Below are 20,622 nucleotides of genomic sequence, written 5' to 3' on the forward strand. Positions count from 1 at the left end.
GCCTGAAGCCCACTCTTAAGAGGGAGAAGGAGAAAAAAGACCCAAAACCCTAAAACCCACAACTCCCACAAACCTACCCTTAAAAGTAGCACTTTAAAAAGTTTTAAAAGTCTGAGTGCTTGAACCAGGTGTAGCATTCGGACACTAGCAGCTGTGAACTCACCTTATACAATCCTGAACTCCAGAATGATACTCTGTTTCATCCTCTTAGATCTAGCCCTGTTGAGACTATGCATTGCAAGGGGAAAAGTCTATTAATTCCTCACAGCTCTGCTATCCTAACAGCCAAATTAAATGTCTGTAGTGTCTAGGTTTTCCATTCCCACCCCAACTGGTGGGATTATTGCTTCTCCAGCATTGTGTTTCCCCTCAATTCTGGATCAGCTGCTGCCATTAGAGACAGGCCCACAGTCACGTCGGACCATTTTCTTTCAAAGTCTAGTATCAAGAGAACAGAAAGGAGGGGTATTTTAAAAACATATGGCTCCTCCTGCAATTTCCCACATGCAATGTTGTGTAGACTAATCTCAGTCATAGTGAAATAAACCCATACTGAAATCACAGGCAATTAATTGCACATAGTCCTGCCATGTTTGCTTGCTTCAGCTTTTGACATTTTAGAAGCAAATAATCTGAGACATCTAATCAAGTATTTATGCAAAGTAAATGCAAGTAAGCACCCAGCCCACATCTTATAGATCACTTCCTAAGGTCCACTTCTAACCGTCTCTCAAATCCTGGACTGTGTGAGTTTGCTTTAGAGGGAAGATCTTGAGCTATTGGTGAGAGTATGAGCACACATGAACAAGGCATGCATGCTGATTAATTTCTGGCACAAGTTGGAGCAAAGGGCAGGAGAGGGTCCTGGACAATAGTTATCAAGCTTCACATGGCTATGGCCTGAAATAAGTCAGCAAATCACCTCAAGTTAAAGACCACTATCAAGTTGGTCATGTTCCAAACAATTGTCTACATGTTCTTAAACCTCGTTATGTTATATATTTTCAAAAAGACTGCCCTGGCAGTTTATGAAATGTATTACTCTATCAATCACACACAATTTGTGGAGTTGTAATGGTAAGAATAACATTATAAGGCTGTACTTTTAAAGTACCATCATCTTTTCCTGACGTGCAAAATGACATGGAAAATATTCTAAAAGATATATTAAACAGCAGCATGTCTTGTGCTATCCATAAAGAAATAACCCCATAAAAATATCCTGAAGGTAAAAGCCTCCTGTAAAAAAACCTACAGTCAGTAACCACTAACTGTCGGCATTATCAGCCAGGGGGTGCAGGGGGAAGCAAAGCTCTTTCTTGTGATAAGCAACCTTCATCATCCTTACTGTGCAGCTTCATTTTTTGGGGAGTCTGTAACAAAGTAGTTTATTTGACCTTTTTCAGCATGATTTCAGATGCAGGTAAGACAAATACTCCCTTGAGTTCACTAATAATGATGTGTAAAGGGTAAGACAGACCAGTAATGCAAGCCAGAGTTGTTAAGACTTACACCAACCTTTGGTGCCATTCATCGCCAACGTGCATGCCCAGTTTGCAGACCACGAAAGCGAAAGATTCAACTGCTACTAGATACTGTACAAATGCATAGTAAGAGACAAGCCTTGCTGCAAAGAAAAAAACAGATGACATACAGAGAAGGACTTAGACAAGAAAGTGAAAGGTTACAGAGCTTATCAATGGCGCAACCAGACGTAAAACAGTCATCCTGAGAAGTAACTCTAGCTCTTACCTCACTCTGTTCACTGAAAGCACAAACAATAGCTATTTGTGTTACATGCTGGTTCTTGTTTCCTCAGTGGTATTGAGGAATCTGGCCATTTAAAGACATTTCATTTCCACCTGCTGTCACCCTAGCTGAGATCAGCACTTTCCTTTTCAAATGCAGGCTTTTTGAAAGCTTTTCACACAGCCAATGAATTACTACATGTAGGTATTTTAAAGAGAAGACATGTCTCTCTCTCGGAAATCAACTCAGGATATTTCAAAGCAAAATGGAACTGTTTGGGATGTTTACAGACTTGAGATAGAGTGATTTTACACAAAATCCTCTGTAGTCCAGAAACTACTTATCATCCAACTTTCCTGCAACAACTATAGCCATTCAGGCATATCCAAGCTGATTGCCTTGCCTTACTCTGAGTGGCAGCCTCTCCCTTCAAGAAAGACATTTATTTTTCTTGGTAGAATCTGACTTACTTTCTGCAAGTATCCAAAGATTCTGGTTCTTTCCACCTGAAATACATTTGGTCTCCTTAAAAAGTCTCAGAGGTCTTAAACTGTGCACCCAAAAATCTGGAAAATTCTAAAGCACAATTTCTCAGTCTCTGATTCTTCTTATGATCCAAGCTTAAAACTCAGGCTGAATCAATAGTCTGGTCTCATTAAGTGACTGAATGAAGAGATGCAGAGGTTATTGTCCCCCTATCACTAACTGCAGAGGACTGATCATGGCCAAGCATTCTAACCAGAAAGTCCTGGTCTCACGTCTGGGAGCCAGACTAAACTGTGACACGAGAACATGTGTGGGACCATTCTACACACCACTGACAACTTTTTACTTGAAGAGGTAAACCAAAGATTGTTCTGCATTTGAATACAGAACAATTAACAATGCACGACTATTTGTCAACCTTTCACATGCAGATTCCTTGGGTGATTCTGAGGAAACATCTGATAACCTTTGAAATGAAAGGCAAGTACAATATTTTGGATGGAACTTACAGCTCACAAGTTTTACCAGTCCTAATATATACATACAAAGTGTGATTAAACAGACAGCTTACCTTGAACCAGATTTCAGTTGTTCTTCTGGATGTTCCACAATGCCATGTAGTTCTGGCGGCACGAAGACTTCTTTATTAACATTGCTCACCCAGCTGTTCTTTGCTTTGTTTGATTTGTTCTGACTTACTTCAGCTAAAACATGAAACAAGAATATTGTTGTCTCCCATGTGTTCATATAGGATTTCTTAAGAAACAAATAAAAGTATTTGCATTCAGTCTTACAGCTATTTCAAAAGTCCACTATACTTTATATTTGTACAGAAGCAGACCTGGTGCCTTCTGAAGAATAATTTTTTTAATGCTACTAGAAATGTCACATACTGCTCTGAATACTTCACTCTACTATTCCAGGTACATCTACTTTAGACCTTAAAGTGATCCTAAATGGAGAAGTTTTCTATAACAGCCCTGGTAAAGACTGATCCTGTAGTTCTTGCAGCTAGACAAACATTGAAAATTCAGCCTTGGTGTCCTGAGGAAACAAAAGCAATTAAACCACAAGAAACTGAAAATATATTGAAGTTCAGTTAATCAAATCAATTATTCCCTTCCTACAGCAGTAAACTGGAAGTTGGTCGTAATTCTGATTTAAGCAGGTGGCTAATCCTTTATGGATAGAATTAGCACAAGAAGTTAAGACAACAAGTATAAAAAACCCCAACCAAACAAAAAGAAACAAAAAGCCCTACCTCATCCAGCAAATGCAAATACATTTGCATTTCTTTTTGGGGTGGGACAGAATCCTATTCTGATAACCCCCTTCAGAGTCAAAACATTAATTTACATTATTTCCTCTACTGATTTTTGCACTCCTCCAACAGTTTAGAAATTAAGAATTTCTTAGTATGCAAAAATAAGCAAAATTTTTATTCTCACTTTTGCTATCCATAACTGCAAGCAAAAATATCTTCACATCTAAAAAGTTATTGAAACCAAGCAATTGCACAGTGTTCTGAATGAACCAGTATGCCCCTTTGTTCAAGTCATAAGATTGGGAGTAATTAACCTTCCTTTAAGATAATATGGTTTTAAGTACTTTCCTTTAAGTTACTGTAAAATTTAGCTAGAATTTTACAGTTGATTTTCATAACTTTCAAGTCCAAAACCAGCCAAACCCACAAACATGCTGCACTAGCCACCTGTGAATTTTTGCATTCTTTTCCATTTCAGGCCTTTTCTTGTTAACTTAAAAACCCAAAACCATCACACAGTAATCTCAAACTGACTTAACTGCCATTATCCAAACTCATCTCTGGGAACATAGGAATTTAGAAGGTGTAACATTGCAGGATTAGACACAGGAAAACAAGGCTAAATTGTAGTTACAAAACCTATAAAAAGTAGCAAGCTGTAGTCCATCCACAGTATTGGGAGAAGTACCTTCCTTGCTTCACTAGCACACAGCAAAATCCCTTAACAGAACTTAAAAAAATAAAGACTGCAAATTTCAGTACAATCTGGTAAGAATAATAAGAGTCTTGCCCTTCTAAGTCAAAAGGACTTAGTAGAACTAGGGGAGATTAAGAGGGGATGGGGGTCAATTTCTCTAAGAAAAAGATCACTTTCTGTTCAAAGAATGACAAAATAGACCAGGACTCTTCACATTAGAAAGTCAGATGCTGAAAGATTTATAATAGAAGTCTATAAAATCCTATATACTATATTATATATGGTTTTGTGAATTTAGATCAACTGCTCACTTTCATAGAATCATTTAGGTTGGAAAAGACCTTCAAGATCATTGAGTCCAACCATCAACCATGCCCACTAAACCATGTCCTGAAGTGCCTTGTCTACGTGCTTTTTGAATACCTCCAGGGATGGTGGCTCAACCACTTCCCTGGAGCCTGTTCCAATGCCTGACAACCCTTTCGGTAAAGAAATTTTTCCTAATATCCAATCTAAACCTCCCCTGGTGCAACTTGAGGCTGTTTCCTCTTGTCCTATCCCTTGCTACCTGGGAAAAGAGACCGACCCCCACCTGGCTACAACCTCCTCTCAGGTAGTTGTAGAGAGCGATAAGGTCTCCCCTCAGCCTCCTTTTCTCCAGGCTGAACAACCCCAGTTCCCTCAGCCGCTCCTCATTAGACTTGTGCTCCAGGTCCCTCGCCAACTTGGTTGCCCTTCTCTGGGCACGCTCCAGCACCTCAATATCTTTCCTGTAGTGAGGGGGCCAAAACTGAACACAGTACTCAAGGTGCGGTTTCACCTTTCTCTCCCAGGGATAATGTTAATGGTGATCAATTCAAAACCAGAAAAGGAAATGGTCACTTCTGATGTGGAAAACCTTAATTTTAAAATGCCTTGAGACAGGACATGGTGAATGTTAGAGAGGCATGCCCTTAAAGAACTTCTCGAGCAAATTAATGGGGAAAAAATAAGCCAGAAATACTGGCTCTATTTCAAAAAAGCCTGAGGTGCAATTGGCTGCAGGCTGGTCCTGGCCTTGGAGCCTACACATGCTGCCAGGCACTCTCAGAGGCAGGGTGCTGGGGAGACAAGCTTTTGGTCAGGTCCAGTAGTACAGCTCTTATGTTCTCTTTTGTTTTGTTTCTCTCCAGACAAAACATTATATTTACTTCTGATGTTCAACACAATGCATTATCTTTCCACTTTCTGATTTTTTTTAAATAAGAATTTCAGAATACAATATTTATTATCATGTAAGCGCTAAGCTTGTCAACATTACTCAGTTTACACACAATATACTACTACCTATCTGTACTACTAAACTAATGTCTGCAACTGTTACCTGGCACATGAACACAGCTGGCTTTAACAATATTTCTAATATTTAGGTGGAGGCATTTAAAGTTAACATGGACACGCTTTGCCAGTTCTAGCTGCCAGAGCTCCCAGCACATATATTTCAGTAGTTATAACCACTACCTCTAGCTCATGATGCCTACCATTACACCTCAGAGGTCTCAAAGTGAGCACCCAAAAATCTTGGAAAACCATACTAAAGAGCAATTTCCTCAATTTCTGATTCTTTGCACATTCCAGGGTAGCTCACAGGGCCTCGAAAATGGAAATGAGAATGCTGTCCAAGATTGCAGAGGGCTTTTAGTCCTACATATAAGCACAAGCCAGTCTCTCCCCTTAGCAGTCATCACACAGAATTTTGTCTTTAATACATAGCATTGGGGGAGAGGAAAGCTTACACTGTAAACTATATGGGAAATCTCTTTTTGCATCATTTTCTGCTTGTAGAAATACCAATGTTCTTCTTGTATTTCACAGGCAACAGTGTCTGAGGTTAGTCAAGTAAGAGCCAGCCTTTCCAAAATAAAATACAAACTAAATGGTTACCAAGGGTGGCAGGCTTCCGGCGCATGGATGCTCTAATAATATCTGCTCCATGTATCTTATCTCTGTGCCTCTTTGACTTTGCTTCATAAAACCACTGCCCGCTCATATTCTTTAGCTGAACATCATCTTTGACTTTTTCTGGTAAATGCCTGAGGAAGAGAAAAATGAATAAGTGAGAATCACACAAAATCTACTTACCTGTGTGAACAGAATAAAAGTCAGATTTTTTGTTGTTGTTGTTCTGGGGAAGGGAGTTGTTATTTTCATCTTCTGACCTGTTACTCTCCTTATTTAATTATGAGGGATGACAATGAGCTGGGGAGGGAAGACCCTCAGCCCCATTACCCTCAGAGCATCAGCTGAAGTAACTCTTCAAACAACAACAACAACAACAATCACCCAAAAAACCAACTTTGCTATGATAAACTCTCGAGCAGAGACAGCCCTGGAAAAGTCTCTGGTAACTGCAGATCTTGACTTCTTGCCTCCAGAGGCCAGTTTTCCAAGGTTAAAACTGAGATAAGCTAGCAGGGCAGCATAAGAAATCTGGGCCAAAATTAAGTCCATGACAGTTCTGGCACTCAGAAGATGCTTTTTCAGACCGTTCACATGGCACTACCTTTACACACACATTCCAAAAGTGCATTGTAAAGATGATGCCATTTTTTCCATAGGTTGCACAAAAATCCTTATATGAATACAATGAGTTACAAAGGCAGACAGCATCAAATGGAAGAAACAACAAAATAAATTTTTACAGTTTATTAACCTACATGTATACATTACATAAACTGCACCCATTGTAAATACCATGAAGAAAATTTTTAATAATTTGATCTCAGGCTTCAGGGTCACCCTGCTTTTATGAAGTACACTTCAACAGAATAAGGAGTTGCTGTGTGCAGTTTGAAAGGTTGTTTTCTTTCCTCTTTAGGCGTATAACACATTAGGTATACACTTATACATGGCCTGGAGACTAACCTGCAGACCAGGAAAGTTACTACACAGATTTAGAGTACTTAATCAAAAAAGTCAAGTCAGGCTTCATCTGCCTACTCCATTTATGTCCTTGCCTTCAGCAAACAAGCTAATAACAGAGCCCAAGGGAGAACTCAAAACAAGTCAACTTACTCAGAGACTTTAAGGCTAAACACAGTCCATATTTCTGTGGGATGGTGCTCTCTTCCACAAGCCTGATGGCCAATCATAGAATGGTTTGTGCTGGAAGGGACCTTTAAAGGTCATCTAGTCCAACCCCAAGGAGGTTCCTGACAGTTTTATATTGTTCATGAGTTTAGGAGAAGGAAATTCTAGTGCAATCAAGTAGCTATGACGACAGTCCTTTTATTATAGGTTCCAGATTTGACTGTCAAGTACAGACAACCATTCACAGCAGAGAAAGGACACTGAGCCAGTCCCAACTCCCACACTAAGATAGACCATTCTCACCTATCACTCCACTTCATCTTTGTATGGCCAGAAATGAAAAAGCTTATTTGAATGCACCAGCTATATTAGAATACCTAAGCTTCTTTTTGAAAGTACTATCAACAGCTAGTCCCTCCAAGGTGTGTAAACAACTTTTCTGTCTCAAATCAGCTACACACAGTTGAGGCTGCCAGGAGTTGAGGTCACCATTGGCGTTTTTAATGCCAAGATTCAACAGTCCATAGCATTACTGGGCCATTTAAAATTTCACCCTCTCTCTTGCTTATAACTCTGTGCTTTTCTAAGAGCCAAAATATGCACTTTACATATTCTGCAGATCTTCCAAGTTGGAACTGGAACACAGCAGTAGCTTCCCTCTGACCTCAAGCAAATATATTAACTCAGGTATGAGCCAACTCCTCATTGCTCAGCCAGTTTATGAACACAGCCAGTATGAATAGTAGAAATAGGGCACGCAAGAACTTCTTACACAAGTGATTGCTTCTCCCTTTCACCTTCTTTCCCATGTGTTATTTGTCTTCTCAGAAGAGATTCTCCTTAGGGCTAGGGACTGGCTTTTCAGCTATTTGTACAGCCTGCAGGGCAGCTGACCCCAGCTAGAGCTTCAGGGCAGTATGACAACACATGGCAAGGGAGGTTCTCTAGTGGGAAGGTACTGAGTCACAGGACAAGTATTCAATGTCCTCACCCTGTTTGATCCAACCCTTCTGCCCCAGACACCGCTCACTCCTTTTTGCCTTTGTATTCAACCACTGAAATCAGGGTGTGGTAGGAGAGCTGTACAAATCAGCTCAGACCAATAAATCACTGTAGAAGAGGATAGGATCCCAGGCCTCTCAGCTGTATCAGCCTACTTATCTGCTTGTTGGACTCTCAGATCTGTGAGCAATTAACATAACATAAGCAGGACAGATTCATGGATTTGTCATGGCTCTAGACTCACTAAATGTCACCTATGGCCAATGCAGCTGTCACTTTGGCTGGAAGTGAACGTCAGGCACCTTGCTCCCAGCCCTGGCTTGCTGCCTATGAAGTCAGTATACCTTAAGTCCACCAGCTCAACAGGCCTTCTAGGCTTTAGGAGGTAATTATGCTTGCTAACAAAGGTATAAACATGCTTCCAATTTACTCAGTACTTCCTTTACAAATGGCTTGTCTGGCTGACAGGGCTTGTATGGTAAGAAGTGACAGAAGCTCACAGCAGCTGACTTAAACTACTTCTTTTGCCTTCCCTTCTCACCTTGATAGCACTTGACCTTTGTTAGCTTGGCTTACTCATCTCTTCAAGAGAAGTATTTGGCCTCTCAGTCCCATCTTTTGAGGAACTAAGAGCCACATAAATATTAAGAGTTATTCCCAGGCTTTCCCCAGTCACAAATAAAGAAGCAGATTTCCATTATCAGAAAGACAATTAGTTCTAGGTCTTCACAGGGAAAAAAAACTTTTAAGAAGCCTGCATTCACCAGCACATCATAGACTTGTTGCAGAAACAGCTGCTGAGGTTACAAATTTTTTACAATGCTACTTGAATTCTCAAGCTCTGCTATGAACCGGCCTTAGCAGTAATATTAAACCGCTTGCACTATGAGGGCCTGTTTCACTGCTAGGCATTAGATTTAGATTGTGGTTTACCATGAAAGGAATTGTGGAGAAATCAGACTGTAGCCATGTTTTTCCACTGCTATGTACACCTCCCAGCACACCACAACAGGATCAGAAGCCAACAGTTGATTCTGCACCAGCTCCCCAGTCAACAGAAAGGCTAACCAAGTTGTCATTACATTATTTTCCTCTCAGTGACCGAAGAACTAGTAGGCATCCAGAGTAAGATTCAGATTGCAGGCTCAGTTGCCAAGTTTGCAATTAGAAGAAAATGCAATAACAGCTTTACATATGATGTAAGCATGTATTCTGGAGTAAGTGGTCTGCTAAAATGCCAGTTAGCCTATATTGCAGTTTTTAAAGTGAAACAGCCTCAAGTTATAAAAAAGCTAGTGTCTTTTTCTTCCACAGGAACATTGAATTCAACAAAATGAAGGTACATAGTTAAAAGGAATTAACTCTAAAATCCACTTTTAAAATAAGCTTGAGTTCTCCCATTACTTAATATGATTTTTCCACTATGCCTAGGTGAAATATTTTTGATGGCAAGATGACAAATTTTTCATCCCACTCGGTATTAAGTACATGCAGAATTACATTGACTGGGCATACAAAGCAACTGTCTGGCACTCTGCAGGCAAACAAAAAAATCTACACGTGTATTAATTGGGTTGTTTCTCCACACCTCCAGAATATCTGATAGTGGGCTAAATCACATGGTACCACTGTAAGGCAGGAAATCTGCTCTGATATAATCAGTCCTTGTCTACCTTCCTATCAGCAAATACAGAATGGTTTAGCTTATGCTTTGTAGGCTTGTGTAATAAATCATTGCAAGTTAGGGCAAAGTGGTAATGATTTCTGCTTCTCTTTTTGTAAAAACAGTATCTAGCAATACATACCTGTATCTAAAACTTCAGCTACACCTCCTCAGTGTCTCTTAACTCCTTCCCCTGTGCCCCTCTTATTCATAGTCCGTATTACAAACCACCACAGAATTTGCAAGATGTGACAATTGACATTTTAATAACTTCTTTTATTGCCTTATTCCTCAATCGACAGCTTAAACTGAGCTTTTTCAGACAGGAGAGTCTGTGTGGTACCAGCACATTTTGGGAGTTCTTGTGGCAAACTAAGAAGCATTTAAATCAGAGTCTATGGCTCAAAGAGACAGATTCATTAGTGTCTCACACACCCTATTCTGAACATATGAAAAAAGCATCCCAGTGACTGGTGGCAAATTAAGGCTTTTAAAAGCCTGATACCTTAGCTACAAATTCACTTCTAAAACCTCCCTCCTGCAAATGAAATACCAAATGAGTGGAGAAGGTAGATGGAGAGAGACTTTCGAGGAATTTACCCTCAATTCTATTTGCTGCAAGTATAACAATAAAAACCAACAAAAAGATGACAAATGATTTAAGTTCTGGCTCACCTTCCAAACATAGACAAGATAAACTTTCTGTAGTATCACTCATGCAAGAACAGGAGTAAAAGGATATTAGACCAGGCATAAGTGTCGAAATTGCTGATTAGATTTTTTTTATTTCTTTGAGAGTGGAAAACAGCCACAAAAGGTTTACAAGGCAAAAGGAATAATTGTTTAAACATTCCACTTTGCATGAGCATGCCTCTCTAGTCTGCACATATCTAGATAAGGCGTAGGAAAAAAGTCTGTTCTGGCATTTGTTAGAGAACTACACCCAAAACGTTTGTAATGGGCAGTCCCAAGTTGGGAATATGGATTATTACTTTTGCATGGTAGCTGCACACACATGATTTTAATAAAAATCAGTTACTATTTGATTGTTTTTTAAGCAATAAAGCAGTATCATTTTATACTGGTTGAGGGCTATACTAGGAAGAATAAAGCAAACCAATGGGTTTATGCAACCTTTCCCCATCCTTGTCATCATGATACCTCATCAGCAACACCTCTTTAATTCTTGCCTTTGGGGTCTCTTTGGATAGTGAGGTTTTGGGTAGGTACTAGGTGGAGACATGAGAAAAAGGCAATCTCGTTCTGTTTGTAGTCACGCACATTCTTCCATTTTATGCCTATTCAGAAGTCTGGGTGTGTTAGGTCTGCTAACAATACCCTGATGAATTAATCTCAGCTAATATCTTGCTTTTGGATCCTTGGAGAACTAACTAGGCTGTAGTCAGCACAAGTCTTGATGACTAACAAGACAAATTGACATTTATTCTGAAGTCAGAATGGAAGACAGACACATCCAGCCCTGGAGCATTAGAATGAATGAGTTACATGCTTGTAGGTGTGAGACAAGTCAATTGATTTTGGAGACGAAGAAGTGAAAGCAGGCAGCTCCGTTGCCCATTGAAATATGGTATCCACCAGAATCTGGAACCAAAACTACGATCCCAACCTCTGTGCTGAGCAAGTGTCTGTGAAACACACTGACCAGGTTAACCCTGCTGTACATCATTTCTCTCCTAGAAGATGGCCACATGTGAGACATCAGACTGCCACGTTGTCCCCCTATTTCATTTAAACCATATATACATTCTGCACTGAAGATGGAGTCCTTCATTTTTATATGCTTTTCTACTATGTCACCTACAGTTAGCACTCCAACTTTTTCTCCTATTAGTAGTTGCACTGTCAAGTTTGAAGTAAGCTTCATTTTACAAGTAATATGTTATAAATCATGTAATTAGATACTCTGCAGGCAAACACACAGAATATGTAAATTTGTTTAGGTGTTTCTTACTACACGGAAATTTAACTTTATTCCATTCAGGAAATCTGTAGCAAGACTGTTGAGGTTACAGAGTACAGGAGGTAGGAGCCTTTCAAAGGTCTGTCAGCCTTAACAGTTTCTATTACCTTCCACTTGTTTCATTTCTGTAACAGCCTTCCACTGTTTAGTTTGTCTGCTTGTTTTAAAGGATTTGCATAGAGGCTCCCCAATGGCCTCCCCTCCTTCTTCATACACAACCCAAGTAAACCTGCCATGTTAAAAAAAAAAAGAAAGAAAAAACAAACAAAACACCCAAGCAAACAACAAAGCCTTCACAATGAAGGAACAGCTATCCTGTGACAATACACCTTTGGTATTAGAGTCAGCCTGGACAGCAGTACAGGACAATCTGAATCTGGGGAGGAGAGTTTGCTAGAAAGTATGTGCATTCGCTCACAGGTTCTGCTTAAACACAGTGTTCCCAGTACTTTAAGCTTTAAAAGTAGGTGTATAAAGCAGAAAACCAGCCCTGATCAAATGACAACCCAGAGGACACATACAAGCAACTGTAAGTGAGCAGAAGAGCCTGCATCATAGCTTTCTTCATACTGCCAGTAAGGGCACCTCCAAGAAATACATGCTGTGCTAAAGAATAGGTTGCATTTTAGGATTTCATGCAAGCTACAAATCAAGACTAATCTACTCTGAAGACAAAAGCTTCAATTTGACACACAATAACACAACACAGTCCCAGGTACAAACACGTAATAGGTCTTACCAAGACCATTTTTGTACTGTAGGGAAAACCATACTTACTGAGGGAGTACTCAATTTAGAGGTTAAAAAACCTTATTAGTATCCACTTTTTCCCTTAAGCACACTCTTCTACCATACAAAATAAGCTCCATCCACCCTGCTCCACTAGGTGTTCCAAATAAGCATCATCCAAGTCAAATAATCCATCTGCTACTAGTAGACCAGTTAGCAATCAACATTGGGAAGAAAAGGTATCAGCCCAGTTACCAGTATAGTCCAATGCCATGTCTGTTACCAAGACCATTAAGTAGGGTCACTTCCTTAACCCCAGTTAAGGGGTCTCACCAGATTAACATGAGAACAGTCCTGCTTTTCTTACTGGCTATTCACAAGGAGGGCTGAGACCAAGGTAGTTCACTGTTACCTTGCTCTGATGAACCTGGCAGAAAACATAGAGGATGCAGAAAAGCTTTCTGGAGGATATATACTCCCTTATTTTTTTGTTTGTCTAGTGACAAATGGAGACTTAGGCAAAAAAAGGAGTTTGCTCAGAATAGGGTGGGTTTGTTTTGCTTTGGGTTTTTTTTGTTTGGGTGGGTTTTTTTAAATATATCTCTGGAGAGCAACAACCAACCTCCCCACCAAACCCACAGTCATTCTTATGTCAGTTGGCGTTGTTAAAAAGGATAAATAATGGCATGCACATTTGCTAGAGAATGAAATTACTCTATTTCCTGAACAGTCACTGCATTTGGAAAGTCACATTTGGTGCTAAGCAACATCCATAAGGGGGAATTAATCCAGAAGACATGAGCTTATCCTTTTCCACGTGGACAGGTGCATCTTACAGCCCAAAGAGGAACATTCTCATCTGGGTGTATTTAGGTACTTACATATGTGAGAAATCAGCAACTGTGAGTGTGAGTGTCACTTGATACTTTGATTACTGCCAAATATCTCAGAAATCCTGCCCCATAAACACGTTAAACCAAGCATTTAAAAAAAATAAAATCTTTTTTAAACTGCTAAAGCTAAAAAAGGAAAAAAATATAGACCAAGTTTCATTTATTTGAAAAAAGCTTGTTGTTGAATTGCCATGCTGGATCCCCTCTGTCTTTGGCAATGGGAAATGCCTCTGAGCTGCTTTCATGTCATGCAACCACTACACAAAGCCAAGCAAAGGAAAGAAGAAAAGTATGGGCAGCAGGCAAGCATAGTCTTATCCCCAAGCTCCTTTGAGGGAGCACTCCGGGTTGTTCACAGAGTAATGGGGCTTTCTCCCCCAGCAGATCTGCCCAGCTAGAAAGAAATCAGTCAACTAAGGGCACAAGGAAAGAGTTTACAGGATGTCCCTGATTTGGCTGAAGGCAATCTCCAAGCACACATTCTCATGTATACACTTATGACCATCAGCACCTTATACTTACTAACAAGTAAGCCTGTTAAAAGTTAATCAGAAGTCCTGGGTACGACCACTAGACACAGATATATGACTTCAGAACTAGTTACAAAAATAGCAGGAGTTTCAATTAATAACAATTAATTTCTATTTCTCCTATAATATGTCTGAGCAGATTGTGAGAGCAGATTCTATTTGACAAAAGGAGATACTAAGATGTCTCAGTTTGAATTTTCAGCTAAAGACTTCAAGCCACCTAATTCTTAGTCTCTTAAAATAAATCAGCCTACGGAGATATTTTTTTTTAATGCCAAGGGTAGAGTTAATTTCAGATTAAAAACCTTTGTATATATTGTAAGCAAGCTCCTTGTTGACACAAATGTATGACCTAAAAATACAAGAATTAAATATGCCTCAAAGCAAGTTTAGTTTTTTTAAATCCGTTTTTAAAATCAGCTCCACAAGAACTGTAGGCTTTATTTTCTTATTAGCCGCAATTGCTTATTACTAGACTAATTTAAATCTACCAAGGCTTAAGGATAACATCAGTACCCTGAGAAGAACCTCAGAACCATGTTGCTAGAGGGGATGCTCTGACAGGATCTTAACATAGCCTTAGCTCTCAATTTAGATAAAGTTATTGTTATTTGTGGCATCCCTCATCCAGAGCAAGCTTTCAAAAAAAATTCAGCGTGGATCAGAAGGGATGATGGCCAGCCTAAGAGACTTCAGTTAGAAATACAAAATGCCATTCTGTTTACTGGTCAGGACAATGTAGAGCACATACAAACATACTATGTTCTTGCCTTGCCTGTAAGCCACAACTCCTCCACATGTTACTCTTCCATTCATTTACAGATGCCCAAACTTTTATCATGAAGTAGTGTAAATGATATATTAAGGAGCTTATAAGAAAAAGGGGTGGAGAACTGGTAAAATGAACATTTTTGCAGAGATTGAGCTTTAGAAAGAGTCTCTAGGTATTGTATGGCAATGAGAGTGATATTTCAAAATTATAAAGTTATAATTGGTCCCTAGTTACCTCACTATGCAGACACTACCAATCTGCCACAATCATTTGAGTGAATACTGAGGACACATTTTGAAAATTTCTAGAACATCTGGAAGAAATACCCTGAAGACAGAGTAGGAAAAATGGGTAATTCTTTTCAGAAGTGAGAAGGTTAGCTTTGACAGCACCTCTAAGACAGCATGTCTAAACTCTTCTATCTTCAATCAGCTTTTAAACTTGAACTGGCACCCAGGTTCAAAACTATCTGCACCAAGAACCTTGCCTCTGTTAAGCACACCCTCAAAACTGCTACATCTAACAGAAAAGTATTTTATGAAGATTTTAAGAATGTATTCTGGTGACAGTAATTGAATGTCATTTTCACACTACAGCAGTAAGTCCAGTTCCCCCAATGCCAATATTCATCTCACCCCAATACCTTAAATATATCCCATCCTAAAGGGGAAAAAAAAAAACAAAAAACAAAAAACCACAAAACCCCCCTTCCTTCTGACAGTCTACAATATAAGGAAAATTGCCTTAAAAAGTGACTGAAGAGAATATCTGTTAAAGCTGACCAGAATTTAAAAAAAAATAAAAAACCCACACACATTTACACTAGGGTTTCAACAGCCACGCAGTCCCACTGAACATCATGAGAAAGGTTAAGCGTACGTAGCACCCAGCAGAATCAGACCCCTGAAGGTTTCTCTCTTTTTTGCAATGCCACACCAATGTATGTATTAAAGGGGTTTGGTGCACAGCAGTCACCACCCACCACACAAACAACTCCACACCAGAATTTCCCCTATCATTAGCCTCCTTCAGTTTACACAATGAGCAAACAATCCGAAGCACAGCCCGCAACAGCACTGCCAGGAGGTTCTGCTGGGAAGGGCCGATAGCCACAGCAGGGAACCCTCTTGCAAAGGCGACCACAACAACTTTCTGCCTCAGACACGCTGGTGCCAGGGGCCAGCCACTCCACCACATAAGAGTCACCCAACCACAACCCAGAACTTCACAGACAGATACATTTCTGTTCCACGTTACTATCTCCAGAAAGGGCCCAAAATTGTGTTAATTCTGAACTACACAACTGTAAAGAAGAGTTAGGGGCTATGCTGAAGCTACTGCCAGGAAATTCAGTGATGTGCTTAGCCCTCTCATTTGTTCAATACCCAAAACCCAGCTGGAGCAGGGTATATCAGAGATTCCTGGGCAGGAATAAGGACAAAAAAACCCCAAAAAATAAATCAGTCAGCAATAAGCTGAAAAACAGCTTCTAGTCATGACAAGCTGTCAATCAGCTTTTCCATTTTACACCGGTTTTCCCCTCCTGACCAACACTGCCATTCAGGGGCTGGCAGCAGCTCCTGGGGTAATGAAGCAAAGAGAGGCATCTTCTTGCCTTAGGAATAAAAAAAAAGGATGCAATGTCTTTTGATTTCCTTGCATCACACCCTCTTGTCATCTGAGATTTCTTCATCACCCATTTGCCCATGAGAAGAAAACATAAATATCCCCTTTCCTCTGGGACAAACCTCAGCAGAGGTCAAGTAGGAAGCAGGCATGCTGTTCCCAAAACGATGCTGTTCTTAAAACTATCAGCCCAATTCAGACCAACAGAAGAGGAGCCACAGGATGGGGCAAACACCTATTACAGCACTCAGCAAACCAAGAATTAAAGCAGACGGCCTAAGGTGGCTGCATGGGCCAGTCTAATCAGCACAGGTTTACTACAGATAAGCAATACTAGAAGCTGTTAACAGAGATGGGACTTCATCAGGTGATTTGTAAAATTCCACTAGGAAGTTGCTCAAAGAAGATTCTGTCACATTACCAGTTTGTCCACACTCCAGGAACACAACACACAGACTCCATAGATGGAACAGATTATTAGAACACCCTTCAAACCTCAGAATTTCTTCTAGAGGGAAAAAGATCACATTAAAAGACTTCCAATATATACATATACAAACAACACTTTGTCAGGGTGTGATGTTTGTATTATGACATTCAATCCCAGCTCTTGGAATCTTCCAGGTGTGCAAGGCTGTAGAATTCAAACTAAAATATTATATCTCCTTGGCTGGAGATATAATTCAGGTACTGTTTTAATATATAATATATAAGAATCAAGCCCCATGTGCCACATCTATGCAGAAAAATCAGTTTCAGATGTAAGCTTCCAGCTTCTCAGAAGTTATAATATTCAGAAACCAGAAGAGACATTTTATTGTAGAAACAAACATGCTGATTACAGGCTGCTACAACCTGCAGTCCCTTGCATTTTCTACCACACCCTCCTGAACTAGAATTACAAATGGCAAAAGTGAAGTTATACAGACAAAAATACTTGTTGACAGCCTTTTCATTCCACTACTGAGAGCAGCTTTTTTGATTTTCTGTTCCAGGAAAAGTTCCCTTCCCCAGATGCTGTTTTCAAACTCACATCTACAATTACTTTCCCTGAGCACTTTCAGACCTGGCACTGTTGTACCATTCCAAAACTGAAGTCAGTATTCTTCTATCTACAGTAAAGAAAAGAAAATGCCCATTCTGTTACAGCAAAGTCAGTTTTCTGCTTTTTGAAGCAGGAGACAAAACTATGTGGTGAAAACATCTCCTCCTCAGGTTGCATTAAGATAGCGGGGAAAAAAACAATTGGGAACATTGCCTGTAATGATTTTACCTTCAGTCCTCAGTGAAGCAAATGCCTTGAGAGGAGAAGCGTTTTTAACCAGAAGCTACTGGTTTGCCCTTTATTGCTCTTACACTTAAAGGAGCAAGAGGAATAACTCAACAATGCGCTGACCACATGCTGACCAAACAACCCCAAGGCTGCACAAGCCTACGCAGCAAGATGAACACTGCTCTTGGGGCAAGTAGCAGGCTGCTGTTTCATTTGCTTCAGGGTATGCCTACACAGAGAGCATTTTTTAACAAATGTTTCGCAGCAGAAGAGAAGTATTACAGATGCATCACGGTTGGAATAATTTCAAACTACATAAATAGGAAATACATGTCTTCATGAGGAACTTCACAATGAGAAAGAATCCGAGAGATTACTGAATCAATGAGAGAAAATTCTGCCTCAGTAGAGACCTGTAAGCATCTATTTGTGTTACAGTACTTTGACCTTTCAACATCTAAGGCTCCGTTTTTCATTATTCAGCCACTTGTCATTTTGTGTACCCTATAATGGATACTTTCCTTCACACTGGAAAAAAAAGCCCGACTACTGAAATTCTCATTCCTGAGCAGTTAGCTATCAATATTAGCTGAAACCACTATTCCACTGCTATTTGTACCTGTGTAGATGGCTTTCTCAAAGTCAGGTCATCTGGGCAATGCTGCTTTCCATGCATACATCTCTATTCATGGCAGTTATCCTAAAAGTAGCTCTAGGAAAACCTCCCAGAACAGAAAACACTCCATAATAGCAACACATTGTTCTGTCTGTGACACCACAAAGAAAACAGGGACCAATTTTCTGCTTTAGCCAGAGATTGCAAGGACTTCTCTTGTCAATGGAGCATACCGTTGGTACCTCCTCTGGACTGCAGCTCCAATGCTCTACATGTTTGATGTATAACTTCATCATTCAGACATATTGCTGACTGCATCTATACTGACTTTTTTGTTTGTTTGGGGCACTAGTGCTCTTTTTGAATCAAATCACCCCACTAATGCATTAGTTCAGGTTGCAGAGGTTTTGATACTTGCAAACTGAATCCTTTTCTGAGGAAACCAAGCCAGATGCATATCAAGCCAGATGTGTACCAAGTGCGCTTGGCCCCTTAGGGAATTGTAAGGGTCCAAATCAACAGTTAGTCTTTTGGCCAGTAATTAATTGTTTGTGTGGTAGAGGCATTTCATCCAGGGACTATACTAAATCTAGTCCAGAGTAAAAATCTCCAATACTGTGGAATATGGGGCACCCAGCAACAACTGTTTTTATCTACTCCTGCGCTCTGAATAACTCGGTATATGAACTGTGTAGGTCTTCCCAGGACAACATGTGGTGCTAGATCCCTTACCTGACTCTCTCTTCTTCAGCTCTTTTAAGCTCTGCATCCCGTTGCAGCACCTTCATTATTGCCTCTTGTTCCTCCTCTGTTAGGAAGCTTAGGTCAATCATCTTGTCGTGTGTGTAGGGGCTGGTAAAGTGTCCAGGAAGATCTTCAATCCTGCTGAGGAGGATAGTCTTGTAGTCCACTTTAAAGGTATAGAACAAGAGAAGTCTTTTTCAGCAGGCACTGAGAAAACTGGACCGTGTTACAGTCAGTGGCTTAAGAACCCCAAATGTTGCTTTCTTGCAGTAGAGTATGTGCATGCTTCTCTAGACAAAAGACTTTTGTGAAAGTGTTGCATTCCTGCTTGCCATCACAATGATGTCTTCTCAGCTTGTCCTCTCAGCTCTGCTTCCTGGAGTAACAGTTCATTGACCCAGTATATCCAGTGTTTAAGAACAAACAAAACATCCCCTAAAAGAGAGACAAGGAAGAACAAGCTGTAATATCAGGGATCAGGGAAGTAGATTATGTATGCATTTTTAATTAAAAGAAACAAGTTTTTCAGTGTGATTAAACTACTTTGTGAAGTTCAAATGGTCACTTCGAGTCAAACCTGCTTTACAGGCCTCTTGAACAAGGTGGTCATGAAAATATATTCCTTTCCAATATGACAACTCACACCCTAAAACACAGAATCAAGTGTCATTCAAATGACAACACTTTAAAATAAGTGCATTTTGAGTTGACCTTTAAGTCAGCAGAACAATTTGTAGGAGAGGGAAGGGGGGAAAAAAAATACCAACACAAAACCAACAACTAAATCAAGAACACATATCACAGTCATTTAAAGTAAAAAACAAACAAACACAAAAAAACAAACCAAAAAAAACCAAACCCACAAAACACAAAAACGTGTAGTCCTAACTATTGACATTATATTCAAGAGCACACAAGAAATCTGTGTCTAGGGCTATCAATACACAGACAGACGAGAGCCAGATATCTCAGAAGAAAAATCCATTGCTGCTTGCAGCCCTGATTCACAGCAAAGCAGCAGACAGAGTGAGGCAGCCCAACATGTATCTGCGGCGCTCACCTTCTGCCAGTGTAGACTTGAATCACATCGATGAACTCTCTTCACAAGGGCTAGAAGTCGGATTTTGTTTATATAAAGAAAGATTGCCTGAACTCCAGGAACAGAAGACTTAAAGGAAAAAAAACGAACCACTTGGGCTAAAACTCACAAGCTTGCCATGCTGGTTTACTTATCATTAGCACATTTCTAGGACACCATTTTTGGCAAGTCACCAACCAAACAGAACAAAAGAACCATCCCATTAGGACAAGCCATTGAACTTTTGGACCCTACTCCACTCCTACCAAACTGTGTGCCTTGCCCTCCATACCTGTCTTCCCACTCCAAGTCTTCAAAGCCTCCTTTCCCCTTTCAGGGAATGAGAAAGGCAGCAGTCATCACAAGCCCTGGAGGAAAACTCCAGAGGAAGCTGTCAGAACCCTGCCAAACCTAACATGTTGCAGCAGTGACATGGGAGGAGGCTGGGAA

The 20,622-nt window shown here is 40.1% G+C and overlaps 1 protein-coding gene across 5 annotated transcripts in view; it reads right to left on the reverse strand.

The window, feature by feature from the left end:
- SYTL2 (synaptotagmin like 2) overlaps positions 1–20,622 on the reverse strand; it is a 63,023-nt gene that overhangs the window by 28,335 nt on the left and 14,066 nt on the right. For all 5 annotated transcript variants that reach the window (XM_075050157.1, XM_075050156.1, XM_075050155.1 and 2 more), the window contains 3 exons: positions 19,083–19,529; positions 6,120–6,268; positions 2,807–2,939 (listed from right to left, as the gene is read on the reverse strand). In XM_075050157.1, coding sequence (XP_074906258.1) covers positions 2,807–2,939; positions 6,120–6,268; positions 19,083–19,183 — 383 coding nt within the window. In that variant the 5' untranslated portion in view covers positions 19,184–19,529. The remainder of the gene's footprint in view (positions 1–2,806; positions 2,940–6,119; positions 6,269–19,082; positions 19,530–20,622) is intronic.

The sequence above is a fragment of the Buteo buteo genome, chromosome 18 (genome assembly GCF_964188355.1).
Source record: "Buteo buteo chromosome 18, bButBut1.hap1.1, whole genome shotgun sequence".
Classification (NCBI taxonomy): domain Eukaryota; kingdom Metazoa; phylum Chordata; class Aves; order Accipitriformes; family Accipitridae; genus Buteo; species Buteo buteo.